Below are 19,412 nucleotides of genomic sequence, written 5' to 3'. Positions count from 1 at the left end.
CTGCAGGACGGCGATGGTGGTGCTGGGCTGTGGCTGTGAGGTGGGGCCACTGACGGGCAAAGGCAGCACAGAGGAACCGTGGGGGCTGGGTGCGCCGGGAGGGAGGCAGGTGCCCGAGGAGAATGTTCACCCTCCCGAGCCATGAGAGAAGGCACACAGTAACAAGATTTGTGACATCGTTTCCGCCAAGGGCTGGGAAAAGCATTCCTTCATCCACAGAAGTATGAAGTGGCACAGCCTTCCTGGGCGACAGCTTACTAGCGTATTTCAGTATTATTAGGGGAACTGCCTTTGACTCAGCCGCTGCACTCCTAGCAATGGGCTTATGGCAGTGTTCAAACAAGCACACAGGACGTGTGCAAGAGGTCCGCAGCTTTAGTTGTTACAGTGAAAAATAAAAGTTGACTCATGATCTAATGAGAGCATGCTTTCATGCATTCTGGGGTATCCTGTGGAATTCCGTGCAGTCAGGAGATTGCCACAGTCATATGCCTATAGTTTTAGGAACACGGCATGTCTCTCCTGCCCTCCAAACTTCTGCACATCCTACTCCCTTTTGCTGGAGTTCCTCCTTCCCCATCTTCTTTACCCTCACTCCTCTCCAACCAGGAAGGCTTCCTGGGCCCCCTGCACTATGGTTTTTTTTTTTTTTTTTTTTTTTAAAAAAAAGATTTTATTTATTTATTCATGAAAGACACAGAGGCACAGAGAGAGGCAGAGACACAGGCAGAGGGAGAAGCAGGCTCCATGCAGGGAGCCCGACGTGGGACTCGATCCTGGGACTCCAGGATCACGCCCTGGGCCAAAGGCAGAGGCTCAACCGCTGAGCCACCTGGGCATCGCAATGAAGGGCTTTTCATAGAGGAAGGCTACTGTAACAGAACCAATGGGGTAACTGCTCTATACTCTATCTTCCCAAGGGGAGCCAACCCAGGTCCAAGGTGACTGATCCTGATTAATTATGTGCAAAAGTTTTCAGAAAGGCTCTTATTCCATGCCTGGGAAATGGACTCTTTCTCTTGCCAGACAGGAACAAGAAAGACTGACACTGCAGTTGTTGCCTGTGACCACCGTGTGAGCACAAGAGAACCAACTGATGTGGACAGGATGATAGGAAGGATGATGGGCTCCTGGGGACACCATTAAGTCACTAAATCAACTGACTCTGAAGCCAGTTTTCCCCCTGGCTAAGTGAGAAAATAAGCACCCTTTTCATTAAAACCAGTTTGAGTTGGGGGTTCCTTTTACTCACAGCCAAAAGCATTCTAACTCATATCTACTTTGCTGGCGAAGCGTGTTGTAGTTTATTTTAAAATAGTAAATGTTCATTTGAATCTAAGTTTCCAGTACAGGTCCTGTGTATTTCAGCTCCCCAAGATGTGTTTCTATCCCTGGTTTACCAATCAAATCGACCTCCTTTTGGAAACATCCCCTTCAAGATCTGTTCAACTTGTAGGAGTAATAAAATCATTTATACTTACCAACTTCCTCCCTCTGTGGATTTCTTTTTTTACTGATTCCACATCAAAATTTCTATCTTGATTACGTGGATCATGATCCTCACATTCCACAAGTGCTGAAGAATATAGCTACGGATTGGGAAAAGAAAAAATTCAGAGTATGTACAAAGTACCGCTGAAAGCTACACATCAGAAAATGGTATCATGAGGTACTTACCAGGAGTGGAAGATGGATTGGGGGTATAACAGTGACCACCTTCTGGGGTATGTAAGCAGATCACAAGCCTGCTTTTCTTTGGAAGTGGCCCCGATTCCCAGACATATTTTATACTGCATAACCCTGACCCCCAGTCGTTAACTGGACCTGGTTGGGTCCCTGACCCAAAGCTGAATCAACTGGACTCCCTCTCCTGAGGGAGTGGAATAGACTCTGAGCCACAAAGTAGAGAGCAAGCCAGTATACAGAGAGGAATATGGAAACGAGGGCCAGGGAGGACAAGATGGGTCCCTGATGGCTTCCTAGCTACTGTTCTTAGACCTGCCTGCATGCCTGCCTTCAGGAGCCATGAAATGCCCCTGCAGTCTGATTAAAAATCCACTTTTATGTTTACGTTGGCTCAAGTTTCTATGTGTTACCTGAAACCAAAAGAATCCAGCCTCTCTCTGAACTGAATGTCAACATTACACAATGCAATCACAAAGCTATCTGCAGATTCAATGCAATCTCTATCAAAATGCCAATAGCAGTCTTCAGAGAACTAGAACAAATAATACTAAAATTTGTATGGAACCACAAAAGACCCCAAATAGCCAAAGTAGTCTTGAGAAAGAAGAACAAAGCTAGAAGTATCACAACCTCAGATTTAAGGATACACTATAAAGCTGTAATAAAACAGTCTGGTACTGGCACAAAAACAGACATATAGATCAATGGAACAGAACAGAAACTCCAAAAATAAACCCATGATTGTATGGCCAACTAATCTTCAACAAAGGAGACAAAAATATACAATGGGGGAAAAGACAGTCTCTTCAATAAATGGTGCTGGAGGGCAGCCCAGGTGGCTCAGCGGTTTAGCGCCGCCTTCAGTCCAGGGCGTGATCCTGGAGACCCAGGATCGAGTCCCATGTCCAGCTCCCTGCATGGGGCCTGCTTCTCCCTCTGCCTCCCCCCCGCCCTTTCTCTGTCAATCATGAATAAAAATATAAATAAATAAATAAATAAATAAATAAATAAATAAATAAATAAATAAATAAATAAATGGTGTTGGAAAACAACACACACATGCAAAAGGATGAAACTGGACCACTTTCTTATATCATACACAAAAATGAACTTAAAATGGATTAAAGTCCTAAATGTGAGACCTGAAACCATAAAACTTCCAGAAGAAAACATAGGCAGTAACCTCTTAGACGTCAGCCATAACATTTTTCTAGATCTATCTCCTCAGACAAGGGAAACAAAAGCAAAAATACATTATTGGGACCACACCAAAATAAAGCTTTCGCACAGCAAAGGAAACCATCAATAAAATGAAAAGGCAACCTGCTGACTAGCAGAGGATATCTGCAAATGATATACCTGATAAGGGATTAATATCCCAAACAGATACAGAACTCCTGTGACTCAACACTAAAAAAACCAAATAATCTGATTAAAAATGGGCAGAAGACCTGAAAAAATATTTTTCCAAAGAAGATGTACAGATGGCCAACAGACACATGAAAAGATGCTCAGCATCACTTAACATCAGAGAAAAGTAAATCAAAACCACAATGAGATGTCACCTCACACCTGTGAGCATGGCTGGTATCCAAAAGGCGAGAAATAAGTGTTGGTGAGGATGTGGAGAAAAAGGAACTCGCATGCACTGCTGGGGGGAATGTAAATTGCTAAGCTACTGTGGAAAACACTATCAAGTTTCCTCAAACAACTAAAAATAGAAATACCATAGGATTCAGTAATTCCACCACTGGGTATTTGCCCAAAGAAAATGAAAACACTGATTCTGGGACGCCTGGGTGGCTCAGTGGTTAAGCTCTGCCTTCGGCACAGGGTGTGATCCTGGAGTCCCGGGATCGAGTTCCGCATTGGGCTTCCTGCATGGAGCCTGCTTCTCCCTCTGCCCGTGTCTCTGCCTCTCTCTGGGTCTCTCATGAATAAATAAATAATATCTTAAAAAAAAAAACCCACATTGATTCAAAAAGATACACTACCCTGTGACACTCACTGTGTTTACTGCAGCATTATTTATATGAGCCAAGATATGGAAGCAATCCAAGTATCCATTGGTAGATGAATAGAAAAAAGAAGGTGGTGTGTGTGTGTAATATATATAGTATATATTAAAAATATAATATAATATTATAAAATATTTATAAAAATATAAAATGGAATATTACTCAGTCATAAAAAATGATATCTTGCCATTTGCAACAACATGGATGGACCTGGAGGGAATCATGCTAAGTGAAATGACAGAGGAAGACAAATACCATATGGTTTCACTTATATGAGGAAACTAAAAATAAATGAGCAAAAAAAAAAAAAAAGGAAGAAACAGACAATAAACTGGTGGTTGCCAGAGAGGAGGGTGGGAGGGTATGGGCAAAAAGGGTGAAGGGGGGCAGCCTGGGTGGCTCAGTGGTTAAGCTCTGCCTTCGGCCCAGGGCGTGATCCTGGAGACCAGGGATCGAGTCCCACATTGGGCTCCCTGCATGGAGCCTGTTTCTCCCTCTGCCTGTGTCTCTGCACCCTCCCCCCACCATCTCTCATGAATAAATAAATAAAATCTTAAAAAAAAAAAAATGGGTGAAGGGGAATGGGCGGTATAAGCTTCCAGTCATGGGATGAGTTAGCCACAGCGTAGGGAATACAGCCAGTGGTATTGTAGGTATTGTAACTGCACTGTATGGTGACAGACAGTGACCTGGATGGTGAGCATAGCACAACTTACAGAGTAATAGAATTACTTGATATGTCTATACCTGACCCATGTAACATTGTGTGTCAACTACAATTGTTTTTATACTTCAGTTAAAAATATATATATTAGGAAAAGGTGATGAAACAAATAAACCAACAACAACAACAACAACAACAAAACAACCCAAGAAAAAGCTTATTAATTCAAAGTTCTAGACCTCTATGGAAAAAAAATTACTGAACATTCCTGAAATCCATAAAAGATATGAATTGCTGGAGACAGACTCTGTTGATGCATAGAAGCACTCATATCATTCCCCCCCCGCCCCAATTTCACCTAAAAATTCACTGGAATTCCAGTTAAAATTCCAATAGAAATTTGTGTGAAACCTTGTGAACTGATCCTAAAATTCAAAGCACCAAAAAATAGCTATAGCTTATCATAAAATCACAGTGATTAAGACAATGTTATACCAGCTCCGGGATAGACAAAGTGATCAATGGAAGAGAATAGAGCCAGAAACAGATCTGTGCACAAATGTTATATTGTTAGCACACCGGATTAACAGCGAGTTCCAGAAGGAGACAGACAGCCTGGGTAAGAATCCTGACTCCATCACTTAGAGCTGTGTGACCATGGGCAAGTGATTTAACTTCTCTGTGCCTCAGTTGTTTCATCTTTAGCTTGGGCATAGTAACGATACCTACCTCTTAGGGTTGCTGTAAGGATTAACAGTTTAATGCAGGTTAAGCTCCCAGAACAGTACCTTACACCTGGCAAACACTAAATAATAATGGGAGTTACCATTATTATCACTATAAGTCAATGAGAAAAGAACTGATTAGTCTATAAATAATGCTGGGAAAAGTGGTTACTCATAAGAAAAAAAAAAAAGAGGTCCCTACTTTACAGAGTAGTCTAAATAAATTCCTGTTGGATTAATAAACTAAATGAGAATGCCAAATTTTAAAATTTTTGGGAAAAAAGATAGAACCTCAGTAAAGGAAAGAATTTCTTAGGGGAAAAAAAATCCTACAAATTATAAAGGAAAATAATGACAAATTTAAGTACATTATAAGTCTCTGACAGGAAACACCATAAATGAAAAGCCAACATACGTAATAAAGCATTAGAATCGATTTATATACATAAATACATGTAAGCAAAATCAGGATCTCAAAGACAAAATGCAGTCTACAAACACAAGTCACAGAAGCAAGAAACAACTGTGCAAAAGCACAGCCAAATGAGGTACAATCGCCCTAATGATCTAAGGAATTGCAAATGCAAGCAAGAGACCATTTTATTTCACATACATTCATTGGAGGAAAAAAATTAAAATTTCATCGTATTATGTACATTAAGGAGAGAAACAAATTCTGAAACAGTGCATCAGTCATACTTGCTGCGATCTTTTTGGAGAGCAATTTGGCACATGCAGTGAGGTGCAAAACGCTCCCTGTGTCCAGCAATTCTGGTTTTAGCGATGTGCCCTATACCTGAGAAATTCTCCCATGAATCAGGAGACCTATACAAAGATGTTCATGACTGCTGGTTAGTTATATGAAAAAAGGTATAGAAACCTAAAAATGCTCATTCAGATGACAATAGTTTAGTAGTGACAGTCGCAAAATGGAATTCTGTAACATTTAAAATGAAAGATGTAGGAGTTAAATTTATCACATGGATAAATCTCAACAGTCACAGAACTTGATTGAAATTATACAAAGTCCAAGAACATATAAAACAGTATCATAACGCACGTAAATATGCATGGTAAGAACATAATAAGATATTAAGAAACAGCACATCGGTGATGGCAATTATATTTCAAGAGGGATCGTGGAAGGGGAACAGAGAGAATTAGAGAATCCTTAACTATCTGTGTTTTATTTCTTTAAAAAAAAACTCAAGCTAAAGCAAATACAGTATACTTTTACAAATCTGGGTGCAATGTCTAGAGGTACTGGTTATATTTGAAATATCTCATTAAGATATCTTCAAAGAAGATAATTGTGTTTCATCATAATTGTGTTTGATCAGTTCATCATAATTGTGTTTGATCAGTTATAAATAAAGCTAAAATGGAATAAGATGGTAAGATCTGAAACAGTTTAAAAAGTTAGAAAAATATGCTCCCCAAATCCCCACTTAAAAGCCTAAATCATGGCCAACTCATCATTGTCTGCAAAGCAATTTTTATCTATTTGGGTATGTCCTTCTCTAAAAGGACTCATGAGTTTTCAAGTAACTTACCAAACAATTTTCATGAGCAGCTATATTCTCTGATTGTGCAAAGTATAGGACACTATACTCGATGTCTTTGGGGCAGAGTGCACATGTCCTTTTTTCCATCTTTTCTGCAACCTGAAAGACACCTATAAGTAACATCCCTGATGAGAAATGGAAAAGTGGAACTTCTTGGTCTCCATAACTCCTCCACCAGTCTCAAAGTAGAAGGCAGAGCACTTGTTTTTATGAGAGATTCTCAACTTTCAGAGAAAGAAAAAAAAATTGGTACCCAAGTGGAGAAGCAATTTATTGTGTATTTCTTAAATGGCTTAATGAAAGGAAGGATCATAAATTAATGAATTCATTTAAAATGTCTAAACATGTGCCTCTTTATTCAAGAAGCACAATGAGGGGCTGCCTGGCGGGCTCAGTCAGAAGAGCATGTCACTCTTGATGTGGGGAACGGGAGTTTGAACCCTGTGTTGGGTACAGAGATTACTGAAAGAAAAAGACAGACAATCTGGACTTTAAACATAGAGCTCTCAAAACACTGCCTTGGCAATACTAAGCTCTCAATAATTATTATTATTGCCAATATAAATCAAGAAAACAATGATGTGCTCAATAAATAGCACTCTGGTTAACTGCCTGTAAAAATAATTTTAGATCTCTATGTCAAACTATATTCAAAGATATATTCTGAGTGAATTAAAGAAGTAAATGAGCAATGTGCTTTAATTTAAATGCACTTTAATCTAGCATTATAAGAACTTAGGAGAGCAAGATACAAAAAGGCAGGAAATTGATTTTTTTTTTTTTTTTAAAGAAAGGGATGGAAGAAAGGAGAGGAACCTAAGAGGAGGAGAGGTAAGAAGAATAGGGAAGAGACAGAGAGGAAGAAAGAAGCCATTGGTTTCCGAAACCCCATGGGCAGGACTGTGAAGGGTAACTTTCTCTAACCTATGAGTTTGCTATTATTTTGGCCATAAATATCCATTTAACAATTTTTTTTTTTTTTTTTTGCCCTTTCCAATGCTTATCCTCTTATTGATTTGGTTTTCTGCAGGACATACTTGTTTTTAATCTTCAAGTTTTAGTTTTGAAACAAAGATTTATTTTACCATTTAATGGTGAGAATGTTAAATTTAGATGAGGTTAACCAGTTAAGGTGTTCCTAAAAATTCTTATTATTCAAACGTGTAAGACCTTAAGACCTCTTGGTGTCTCTCTGAAATTAGATCTTACATTTCACAAAGTCAGAAGATTGCACTTTGGAGAGGCATTTATCTCACATTTGGATGGGTTTCTTTTTTCTTAAGATTTTATTTACTTGAGAGAGAGAGAGCACGAGCACAAGCACAGAGAGGGAGCACTGAGGAACACAGAGGGAGAGGGGGAAGCAGACTCCCTGCTGAGCAAGGAGCCAAAAGCGGGGCTCCATCCCAGGACCCCGAGATCATGACCTGAGCCAAAGGCAGACGCTTAACCCACTGGGCCACCCAGGTGCTCCTCAGGTGAGTTTCTTTAATTAATTTATGTTTCCTAGATTTGGGTCCTAATTAGTAGGGATACACATTTATAGTACCGCTACTCCTTACCAAGAAAAAGGAGGCAGGACTAAGAGAAAAATCCTTAAATGGAATGGAACAGGCCAGCTGCCTCTTCTCATTCATTTCAAACCACCACCAATTTGGGAGCACCTTTTGTAGGAAGAGTCATTTTGCTGGGCACTCCAGACCAGTACTGTCCAACAGAAGCATAATGGGAGCCACAGCTGAAAAATTTCTAGGGGCCTTGTGAAAAGAAGCGAAAGAAACAGGTGAAATTAATTTTAATAACATGCTTTATTCAAATATATCCAAAATATTATCCTTTCAACATTTGATCAATATAAAAAGTTTATTCAGGAACGCCTGGGCAGATGCTCCGGCCCCGTTGAGCATCTGCCTTCAGCTCAGGGCGTGACCCCGGGGTCTCAGGATCGAGTCCCGCATTGGGCTCCCCACAGGGAGCCTGATTCTTCCTCTGCCTGTTTCTCTGCCTCTCTTTCTGTGTCTCTCATGAATAAATAAAATCTTAAAAAAAAAAATCCATTCTTTAGTACTGAGTCTTTGAAACCCAGTGTATTTTGCAGTTATAGTGTCTTAACTGAATAAACCACATTTTAATTGCTCCACAGCCATGGGTAGGGAACAGCACAGCAGAGGATATAAAGAAATAGGAGACAGAATTGTTGCCTGCAAGAAGCTAACAAAATAAAATAACAGAACAAATGCCATAAAGTAGTATACTGCTGAGTGGAGAAACAATACATGCTATGGATCCAGGGGAGAAAGTGGTTCCTTTGTCAAGAACAATGGGCCTGGAGCTGGTACTACCTGGAGAGATGGGGGCGGGGGGGGGGGGGGGGGGGGCAGGCAGGAGGGCCTGGAGACAGAAGTAGCGATGTAGGGAAAAGCTGAGAGGTTTGACCAAGGAGGCAAAAAACCAGCCAGCCTGAAGGAGGTCTCTGTGCAGAGGAAGCTGGAAAAGAATTTGAGAAACAGATGGGGAAAGCCTGGCAGGAGGGATGCTTGAACAGGGAAATAACATGATGAAAGAATTGTTTTAAACAACTAAACTTCAATAAAAAAAGAAACAAAAACACAACGGGGGTGGGGGGGGGGGGAAGGATATTACAAAGTTGCCAAACAAAGAGACAATCAATGTGAATGCTTTTCTTGGTCTGAGTAAATAATTACAATGGGGGTGGGGGGGGAGTTGTTATAAGCTCCATCACAATGCATGGAGAGAAATACTATGCTCCTGTCAGTTGTTCCCCAAACAAGTGTTAGGTTTGATGTCATTTCAATTTAAATCCCAAGAATGTTAAAGAACTTGAGAAAAATAAAGAAAAGATTATTTGCAGGGATAGACATGGACTTGGAGAAAACTTTGAAAAAAAACCCAAACAAGAGTAGAGTATCTGCCTACCTAATTTAAAACCATATTATAATTTTTTAAAATTTATTTTTATTTATATATGATAGTCAGAGAGAGAGAGAGAGAGAGAGAGAGAGAGAGAGAGAGAGAGAGGCAGAGACATAGGCAGAGGGAGAAGCAGGCTCCATGCACTGGGAGCCTGATGTGGGATTCGATCCAGGGTCTCCAGGATCACGCCCTGGGCCAAAGGCAGGCGCCAAACAGCTGTGCCACCCAGGGATCCCTAAAACCATATTATAAAGATACAACTAGGACAGAAGAGTATCTGACTACATGAAAAGAAAGGACAACAAAGTGCAGAGAGAAATAGAACGTAATCTTTGTGCCTTTAATATACCATAAGGAGGGATTTGCATTTCTTCTCTGGCACTGATGTCCTCAGCCCGTTTTCTATTAGGTTATTCACTATATTCTTATTGATTTAGGAGCTTGTCATGTATTCAGTATGACCCTTTGTTTTTTTTTTTTTAAATTTTTTTTTTTATTTATTTATGAGAGAGAGAGAGAGAGAGAGAGAGGCAGAGACACAGGCAGAGGGAGAAGCAGGCTCCATGTACCGGGAGCCCGACATGGGATTCGATCCCGGGTCCCCAGGATCGCGCCCCGGGCCAAAGGCAGGCGCCAAACCGCTGCGCCACCCAGGGATCCCAACCCCTTTGTTATTTATGTTTTACAGGTCTTTTAACTGTTTCTAAGGTTCTATGACATAAAGAATGTTTGAATGTTTTATTTGATGGAATTATATCTTTTATGGTTTCTACTTTTGCGTGCAGACATAACTTAGAAAACACCCCTACTGTCTTCTAAAATGTTAAATTGGGATCCCTGGGTGGCGCAGCGGTTTGGCGCCTGCCTTTGGCCCAGGGCGCGATCCTGGAGACCCGGGATCGAATCCCACGTCGGGCTCCCGGTGCATGGAGCCTGCTTCTCCCTCTGCCTGTGTCTCTGCCTCTCTCTCTCTCTGTGACTGTCATAAATAAATAAAAATTAAAAAAAAAAATAAAAAAAAAATAAAAAAAAAATAAAATGTTAAATTATTTTTATATTACATATTAATGTGAAATTTATTATAAAGTATGAGATGGAGATCTAACTTATTTTTATAGTGGTTAGCTCTGATTTAAATCTCCTTTTCATATAATTATTACATATGTTTGGGTTGTTCTTGTATTTCTATTTTGCTCCTTTGATTTGTCACTTCCTCCTCCAATATGACACTTCATAATTTTCAATGCTTTAGAATATATTTTAATATTTAACAACATAATACCCTATCCTAGATGAAAATGGGGGGGGGGGGAGAATTCCAATATTTTAGTCACCTCAGGCCCAAAATCTATTTTGATTAAATTCTGTATTCTTATTTAAAAAAAGGACACAAATTGGACATGAAATTTTGTAAAGCACAGGCTTAAAAAAAAAAAAAAGAAAAAAGAAAAAGCATCAAGCAGTTAGGAGGATGGAATAAAAAGCACTAATAAAATAATGTAACATGGGATCCCTGGGTGGCGCAGCGGTTTGGCACCTGCCTTTGGCCCAGGGCGTGATCCTGAAGACCCGGGATCGAATCCCACGTCGGGCTCCCGGTGCATGGAGCCTGCTTCTCCCTCTGCCTGTGTCTCTGCCTCTCTCTCTCTCTGTGATTATTATAAATAAATAAAAATTAAAAAAATAAAATCTTTAAAAAAAAATAATGTAACATGATAGGCATGCAGTGCTCCTTGTTGTGTAAGAGCTAGACATTTTTTTTTTTTTTTCACTGTTACCCTTTTCTTGTGAAAAGCAGGATGTACAGACAGGGCCAATGTAATGTGGCTGAGCTGTCAGGCCATGGATACCTGAACATGGCCCCCCTGTTTGCTCTGGGGACTCTGCCCATCTGAGTTGCACTCCTAAATTCACAGGCTTCTAGGGTTTTGGCACCTGGGAAGGCCTTTTGACCTAGAGTACCCCCCCCATCCCCCATGGAAAGAACCCCAAAGTGGGACACACAGGCTCCCCCTAATGGCTTTTCCTTGGTAAAACATCTCCTCATCATAGTTTCCTAAAAGACCTTGGCTCTCACTTGTCCATGCTTCCAGACTGGAAGCATTCCAGACGTACGTAACTGTCTGCAGGTGGGGCAATCACCTGAGAGGCTTTTACATAGACAGACATCCCCCCGCTGATCTGAACACTGCTACGTGCTATCTGAAACTCCAGGACCAAATACATTTGGATCTCACCTGAATTCAGTAACTGTATAGATTCAGACAGTGAGGGATAGGTGTCTTATGGGGGCTGGGGCATTTTAGGGAAGAGTCTATTGGTCTCTAGCAGCAGCTGACACAGGAATAATGGACAGCAGGGCTCCCCAACGTCCTTCTACTGTGTCTAGCAGACCTAAGGACTCAGAGACTAATCTAACAAGAATTCTCAAAAGATGAAACTGATGGCCAAGAAAAGTTCTACTGAATGAAGTTGCAGAGAAATGATAAGCCAGGGACACATGAACTGTGACTAACTCAAACCAACACAGTGAATCTCAGTCTCTCCAGGTCCACCTCACCTGGGAAGGGATTGCTAAGCCCACAGCCTCTGCAGGAGTGTCAGGGATATCTTCTAAATGTTCCCCTTACCAGGCATGGTCTTAAAGCCCACCAGACAAAGGCAATCCAGTCAGAGGACAGAATCTGGGATAGCCAGATAGGATAGCCAAGAAACACATTTAACCATTACATGAGTGGATGATAGAATGAGAGTCACTAATCCTATTAATTCCATATACAACCCCCTTCTGGTAGGGTATGATTTATGTTCTGGACATGCCAACAATTTATGGTGCTGGCTTGGACATTTCTTCCTCTTTTCTTCTTTTGGATCAACTTAATTTTTATTGCAGCTTACTATTTTAGTTCTTTCCATTAGATATCAGTTTTGTGGGAGAAGTCAATTTTAATCACTGAGTCCAGGGACTGCACACCTGAAGTAGATAAAGACCAAAACAGAAGAGTAAACATTACCTAGAGGCTTGGTAATGAACTTGGAAAATAAATGGCTTCATTGGATTGCCCCTGGATGATGTGACTAGATATAACTTTGGGATGAGTATGTATTTGGGAGAGCCAGAAAGCATTACTGGGGACAGCTTTAGAACGTACAAACAAGAATAAGGATGTGTGTGTTGCAGGAGAGGGGTGGTGGACAGCCAAGGAGTAGGACGTTCAGTGGACTTCTTTACAATTATCTAACTTAGTCACACACAGGGATGATCCTCAACAGACAGGTTTGTACTATGTGACTTGATTTCCCTGGGCACAGTTGACAGTCCCAGAGGACCTACCTGCCCAACTCTCAGATATACAGAATTCAGACAAGTTTTTACTTCGGATTGGGCTGGTTTCCCTCTCGTGAAAGACATTCTCTATCACCAAGAGAATAGAAGCCAAGCTAATTCTTAGTGGTACATACAAGCCCACTCATGCCTTCAACAAAGTCTTAGTAAGAACCTATTATGCACTGTCTTAGGCACTACAAATAAAACAGAGAATGAGAGTTTCAACTTTCATGGAACTTATATGCTAGTAGTAGAGACAGCTAAGTATTTTTCCTGCTAGCAATAAAGGCTATGAAAAAAATAGAGCAGGGAAAGAGGTAGAGAGTCATGAGGGTGCTGGGGTGCTCTCTTAAACAGGAAAGGCATGCAAAGCTGCAGAGGATACACTTGAGAGAGACTTGAATTATGGTGGGGAAGTGAGAAATGGGAGACAAAAAGAAAGACACTGAAGCAGGGATGGGTTTGGCGGCTTGGAGGACCCACAGGGCAGTGAGGGGTGGCAGAGGCATCAAGATGGCCGGGGGACAGGATCAGACCAGGACATGGGGTACACTGTAGGCCACACTAAGAGATTATTCTGAAGGCAATGAGAGACTATTGAAGGCCTGGGGAGAATCACATCTGCTTTTTGTTTTTTAAAGATCCTCTTGGCTGCTGTGCAGCTTGTTTCTCTGAAAGGTTACAGTAGGAGTGAGGCCAATACTCCAGGCAGGTCAGGAGATGATGGTGCACTGGGGCTGGGATGGTTGCGCAGGTGAGAAGCAGTCAGGCTCATGATACATTCTGAAAACAGAATAGACTGGTCTGATGAATGCATTAGATGGGAAGTGAAGAAGAAAGAGTGTCACTGAGGGCAGTCTGGACCAGAAGGGGGGTAAGGCAGGCTGGTGGTTGAACAGGTTTGGAATATGTGAGTATATGCAGAGAAACAAGAATTCTCTTTGAGACATACTCAGTTTGACACCATCCTAGGCACTGATGAAGTTGGTTCTACAAATCTGGAGTTTAGGGAAAAGGTCAGGTTGGAACCTCATCTCCAAGAACATTCTATAGATAACACCAGCTGAATAAATAAATCCAACGGCTGGAGTTGTGGTTGCCACATGACCTTCTGGGCCGGTCCTTTGTTGTGTCATCACCTCTGTATGGTACACCCTTTCAACCTACCTCTCTGGTTGATCCTTGCCCTTTAAAACTATGGGCATCCTGGTCTCCATAAAGCTCTCCCTGAACACGGGGCTGAGTAAGGAACCCCTCATTTGGGCCTTTGTGACTGTCTACGGCAGGGTCTGCTTAACTCCTCTCTGTGTCCCAGGATCTAGCCGGCAGCCCTGCACACAGGAGGGGCGCTACACCTGAGAATGAAGGGAAGGAGCAGACTCACAAGACAAGCTGTCTTACTCACAGGGCCGCCGAGGAGCTGAACTACTAAGTGGGAAGGAGTGGCTGGTTCCAAAGAATCAAAGTCTCTGCAAGAACCTTCCCAACTGCTCCCGGAGACCCAGCTGACCACTGCTCTTCAAGGAAGGGCCCACCTCCCGCCTACTTCTAGGGCACCAGCCTTTCAGGGCTGGATGGGCTGCCCGCGGAGAGTGGCCGTTGGTCTCCCTCCAAGCCTCCTCCGTTCCCAGGGCAGCAGGGCGGTAGCAAGGGGAGGGGGAAGAGGAAGACGCACCTCCCACAGGTGGAGCTCCAGGCGGTGGACTTTGCCCCCCAGGGCCGCCGAAGAGGCGAAGAGGCGGCGGCCAGGCCTCGGAGCCCCGCGGGCGGGGGCGCAGCGCTCCGAGCAGGCCCTGGGGCCCGCCCTGCGCCGCCGGGCCTGCACCCTCCCTGCGCCGCCAGCCCGGTACTCACCGGTGGGGTGCGGGAGCTGGTCGCGGCCGTCCCGGGCCTCGGCCCTGCTGGCTCCGTGGGGTGACCTGGCCACCGCCGGGTCCATGGTGCACCGTCCGCAGCCGCCCGCCCGCTGCACGCAGCGCTTCCGGAAGTTCACGGGCAGCGCCAGAGTTTCGTTTTCGCAAAAGCTACGATGACTGATTTCCTCTGCCTAGGGGGAAATTCTGGGCGGGAGATACAAAGGGTTTTCCGCAAAGGGTTTCCCAGACGGAGTTTTCATTCAAAGGGGAACTCGCATCTTCTACAGATCCGAGTACGAATCTCTTTTTAATTTGCAGGTGAGGTGCTCCCCACCCTGCCCAGACGTTTTCCTCTTCAGATGGGGAAGAGAGGTGTCCTCCCAAACCCCCGGGATCAGCTGGAGAAGTGATTGCTCTTCTGAGGGATTATCCATTTCTTCTAGAAACTATGCAACACCAAGTTTGGCCTAAATAGGTAGGTCATAAATGTAGGCACAATTAATCAATTGTAATTCCAGTTGCAAGTCAAGTCTTTATTTAGCACCCATGGGGTACACAGCACCATTCAAGAAGAGGTTTTCAGTGCATGTAACAAATACACATGTAGAGAACACAAATGTGTAAACTTAAATTACAGATTAAAAAAGTTGTTTCGGAAAAAAGCTTGTAATGGTGGCTTGCTCAGGAATTAAAGGAAAACTTCTGGAGGTCGTGCATTTTGAGGTTTTATTATATTTTTGCATTTTTGAGGTTTTAAAGAGAAGAGAGGCAAATTGGGGACAGCAGAAAATATTTAAAAAGATAACTTGGATAGTCTTGACAAATACAGAAATTACAGAAGAATAGGACTCAAAGGGGAATAAAAGCAGACTCTGGCAGCCAAGATTCTGCCCTTCAATCAGCCCAAAACAAAGCATTAAGGAGACAATTAGAGACTGATCTAGCCCAGCTAGGTCGTGATGTGGCACTTGAAGAGACCCATCCCCCACTCCAGCTTTCAATCTCAGCCTTTTAGTGTTCTCCTCTTAAGTGTGAATAGACTGCCAGGATCACAAACTGAGGAAAGCCTGTAACAGGAAAGACAAAAACCAAAGGCAATATACAGGGAAAACAAGAAATAAACCTTCAAAGCCACAAAATATGCAGGAAAAATACAGATATGAATGCATATGTGTATACACACATAAATCTATAAAATATACATCGTGGTATTTTTAAAGAAATAAGATACTGCAACCATGAAGCCAAAATAGGATACTATTTAAAGAAATCCAAAGAAAACGGAGCTCTAGAAATTAAAAATACAACACCAGAAAAATAAAGCACAATGGACATATTGCAAGATTTAAATTGGGAAAATTTCCCAGAAAGTACAGCAAAAAGATAGCTGAAAATAAAGAGAAAAGAAAATTTGGAGCACCTGGTTGGTTCAGCTGGAGGAACATGAAACTCTTGATCTCAGGGTTTTAAGTTTGAGCCCCACATTGGGTATAAAGATTACTTACATAACTTGAAAAAAAATCAAAAGTCTCTAAAAAAAGAGAGAAAAAATTTGAGAGCCAATCCTGGAGGTCTAACATCTGAATAACAAGAATTCTATAAAGAAAGAATAAACAGATGAGGAATCATTAAGGAAATGGTTCAAGATAATTTCCCTGAAGGACAAAGAATTCAGACTGGAAGATCCCACCAAGCACCCAGGATGAAGGATGAAAATGGACCTTACCAGAAACTGAATACTGGGATAAAGATAATTCTGTCAGCTTCAAGAGATAAAAACTGGTCATATATATAAAAGATAAGGAACAGAATGACATAGGACTTCAGTAGTCACCATGGAAGGAAGCAGCAGCTTTCAAAATTGTGAATGGAGGTTGCTCAAGAATTCTATACCCTGAAAAAATAGCAATCAAGTGTAAAAGAACACGTTCAAACATGCAAGGTCTCAAAATATTCACCTCTCAATTTTCCTTTCCAAAAACAACTGGAAGGTGTCCTTTCACCAATGTATGGGAATAGACCAAGGAAAAGGGAAATAATGGGAATTTAACTGGGAACAGATCTGACGTAAGAGAGACAGAGGGCATCTTTAGGACATGGATGGAAGACAACAGTTGTTAAGTAGATCAAGATGTCAGGATTTCTGCACAAAAATATTTCCCATACTTCTCAAGTATCTTCACTTTCAATGTACTGCCTGAAATTCCTACCTCTTTACTGTGAATAAATGGACTTAACTTTCCTTGTCTGTCTCCAGGATGTTAGACTGTAACTTTGCTCCTTTTCCTAGTTGCCTAGTTTTCCACTCTCGAAAACCATTTCAAGTTAAATTTTCATCTAGTTCAATGTTTTTAAGCAATTAAATTGAATCCAAACTTAAGAGTTTTATTTGAATAGTGACCAAACTAAACCCAGAATCAACTACAGGAAAAAAAGAAAAAGACATAAAACCTCTCAAAAACCAAAACTACTTTTAATAACTCCATTTTGAGCTACTATTCCTATTCTGGTTCCAAGGATAAGTTCGCGGCAGCCAAATGTACAACTTTGTTATGGATAAAATTAGTTTTGACTCTTGGAGATTCCCAGTCCCTTTCCACTCTGCAATCAGGGCTGGGTAACCATCCTGAAGAATAGCAGAATATAACCCCTTTTTCTCTACAAAAGCAATTTGCACATCACAGCCAGGAGAATCCAAGAAGCTGTTCCAGACATTACAACTCAGTAGAATTGATTTGTTTTGCTTTGTTAAGTGAAATTCTTGCCCAGCACAATCCCGTTTGGCCTAAATAAGCCAAATCTGACTAGTTTCTAAGTTTCTTTTCTTATGGCTTTCCTCTACCTAGAACAAAAAATATACCAATTCCTCCAGGTTTTTATTCCCTTTTCTTATCTCTGTACTGAGGAGTAAAGAGAATCTATGGAAAAAAAAGTTCCATCTCAGGTTTGCTCCAAGGAGCTTTCCCCTTAGCATTCAAATGGTTTGATGAGTCAGAAGTACATGCAGCCAGAGCTTCTCCAACTAGTCTTAAAATACTTGGAAGTAATATGTGTAAAGTTCTTACATATTCCTCAGGCTGTGTTGCCCACCTTATGGCTCATACTGGTAAATTATTTGCCAAGAAATAAACATAAATTTTGTAGGTAAAGATGTGAAATTTGGCCCTTTAGGGCATGAACTCAAAGATAATAATCACAAAAGCAAATAACTGAATTCTACTGACATTTGTTTCTCTTAATATATAATTTACAAATAAGTTACAAACTGTATAATGGTATTTCATATAAAATATACACTTCCATCCCACTCGTCAAGTTGAACAGCAGAGAATAAAGAGAGAGCCTGTGCATATGAAAATGTCCTTATTTTGTTCCAAGCATTTCTAGGTCATACAAATGATTCCCCTGACAAGGGTAAACTGCATTCTTTTGATGGACCATAACCTAAGTTAATTCCACTGATGACTGAAGGTTCTCTTGCATGCCTCTCACTGCAACATGATAAGCTAATCTCATCAATAAGCATTAGCTACAGATTTATAATATTTTCTTTCTACACTTGTTAACCCCACATTGGCAGAGGATTTCTTTTTCAGGCATAGTCCCAGCTTCATACCCATAATCCCATGTTAGTTCTGTTCTTGCTTTCACATGCCTAGAAAGTAGAAATTAAAAAGTAAACATAAATTATAATCAATTTATTAACATCATTAAAAATCTTCAAAAATCTGGTCTATTCTGTCACTCCAACACCTAATTAGGAATGCTTTTATTAAGAATAATCATTTGAGTTTTATTTTAAATCTACCAAAATCCTAAGTAAGAAGAAACTTGTCAATACCCATGAGAAAGGAAGTGTTTTGCAAACATGTGGAACCCAGTGACGTGATGAGGTCTGTAGTGTGATAGCTGGAGGCAATTCTGACTCACAGGAGATGTAGCATTAATACATCATTTATTCCCTAAACTGAACTGGTCAGAACTACCATCTTTAGCCCTTCAGGCATTAATTGTCACAGGAAGTAAGGATTGAAAATTTAACTGTTTAAAATTTTATTGACTAGGAACAGTTTGGGATAAATGAATATTCTAGGGTAGCAGATATTAGGGGCTATCGCACGTATTTTTATATTGTTATTTTGCACAATTTCAAAATTAAATCACATAAAAGAAATTTCAAACCTGTTGGTGAAGAACGCCACCAATGGAAAATTTCTGTCACGTGTTTCTACAAAAACATTCTGTACCAAAAGATTTGGGCAACAACTATGCTGTTAAAATAAATACATAAATAAACACAGGTTAGATAAAGAGTTTGATACCTTGTTTTTGAAGCATTAGAATACTATTGTTTCTAACAAATCTCATTTATTTTCGTTTCTTTCCCTTTCTTGCTGACCTATATGTAAAATATCATAGATTGTAATATTTTAATAGTAGGAAACCAATCAGAAAAGCCCTGTTCTGACATTCTTATCTTACTGGTAGAAATGCAAAATAGTATAAGCTTCTATAGAAGATAATTTGTCAATTTTATATTATTATAAGTGCATTTATCCTTTGATTCAGCAATCCCATATCTGGGAATGTATTCCACAGATGCATCTGTATGTATCTATGTGTATGATTATTAAGT

The 19,412-nt window shown here is 41.0% G+C and overlaps 2 protein-coding genes across 18 annotated transcripts in view; both read right to left on the bottom strand.

Moving 5' to 3' along the window:
• PHF11 (PHD finger protein 11) overlaps positions 1-14,907 on the bottom strand; it is a 28,511-nt gene extending 13,604 nt beyond the window's left edge. For 2 of the 3 annotated variants that reach the window (XM_077855784.1, XM_077855785.1), the window contains exons 1-3: positions 14,775-14,907; positions 6,647-6,768; positions 1,482-1,589 (exon numbers count right to left, since the gene is read on the bottom strand). In XM_077855784.1, coding sequence (XP_077711910.1) covers positions 1,482-1,589; positions 6,647-6,768; positions 14,775-14,859 — 315 coding nt within the window. In that variant the 5' untranslated portion in view covers positions 14,860-14,907. Of the gene's footprint in view, positions 1-1,481; positions 1,590-6,646; positions 6,769-14,595; positions 14,615-14,774 lie in introns of those variants that run through there. The other variant, XM_077855786.1, reaches the window with a different exon arrangement.
• Positions 14,842-19,412, bottom strand: part of SETDB2 (SET domain bifurcated histone lysine methyltransferase 2) — a 55,151-nt gene continuing 50,580 nt past the window's right edge. For 12 of the 15 annotated variants that reach the window (XM_077855766.1, XM_077855764.1, XM_077855777.1 and 9 more), the window contains 2 exons: positions 18,959-19,047; positions 15,289-18,431 (listed from right to left, as the gene is read on the bottom strand). In XM_077855766.1, coding sequence (XP_077711892.1) covers positions 18,314-18,431; positions 18,959-19,047 — 207 coding nt within the window. In that variant the 3' untranslated portion in view covers positions 15,289-18,313. Of the gene's footprint in view, positions 14,981-15,000; positions 15,244-15,288; positions 18,432-18,958; positions 19,048-19,412 lie in introns of those variants that run through there. The other 3 variants (XM_077855774.1, XM_077855773.1, XM_077855776.1) reach the window with 3 other exon arrangements.

The sequence above is a fragment of the Canis aureus genome, chromosome 17 (assembly GCF_053574225.1).
Source record: "Canis aureus isolate CA01 chromosome 17, VMU_Caureus_v.1.0, whole genome shotgun sequence".
Classification (NCBI taxonomy): Eukaryota; Metazoa; Chordata; class Mammalia; order Carnivora; family Canidae; genus Canis; species Canis aureus.
Note: the sequence above shows the minus strand (reverse complement) of the source record. Positions and strands in the feature narration are given on the sequence as shown.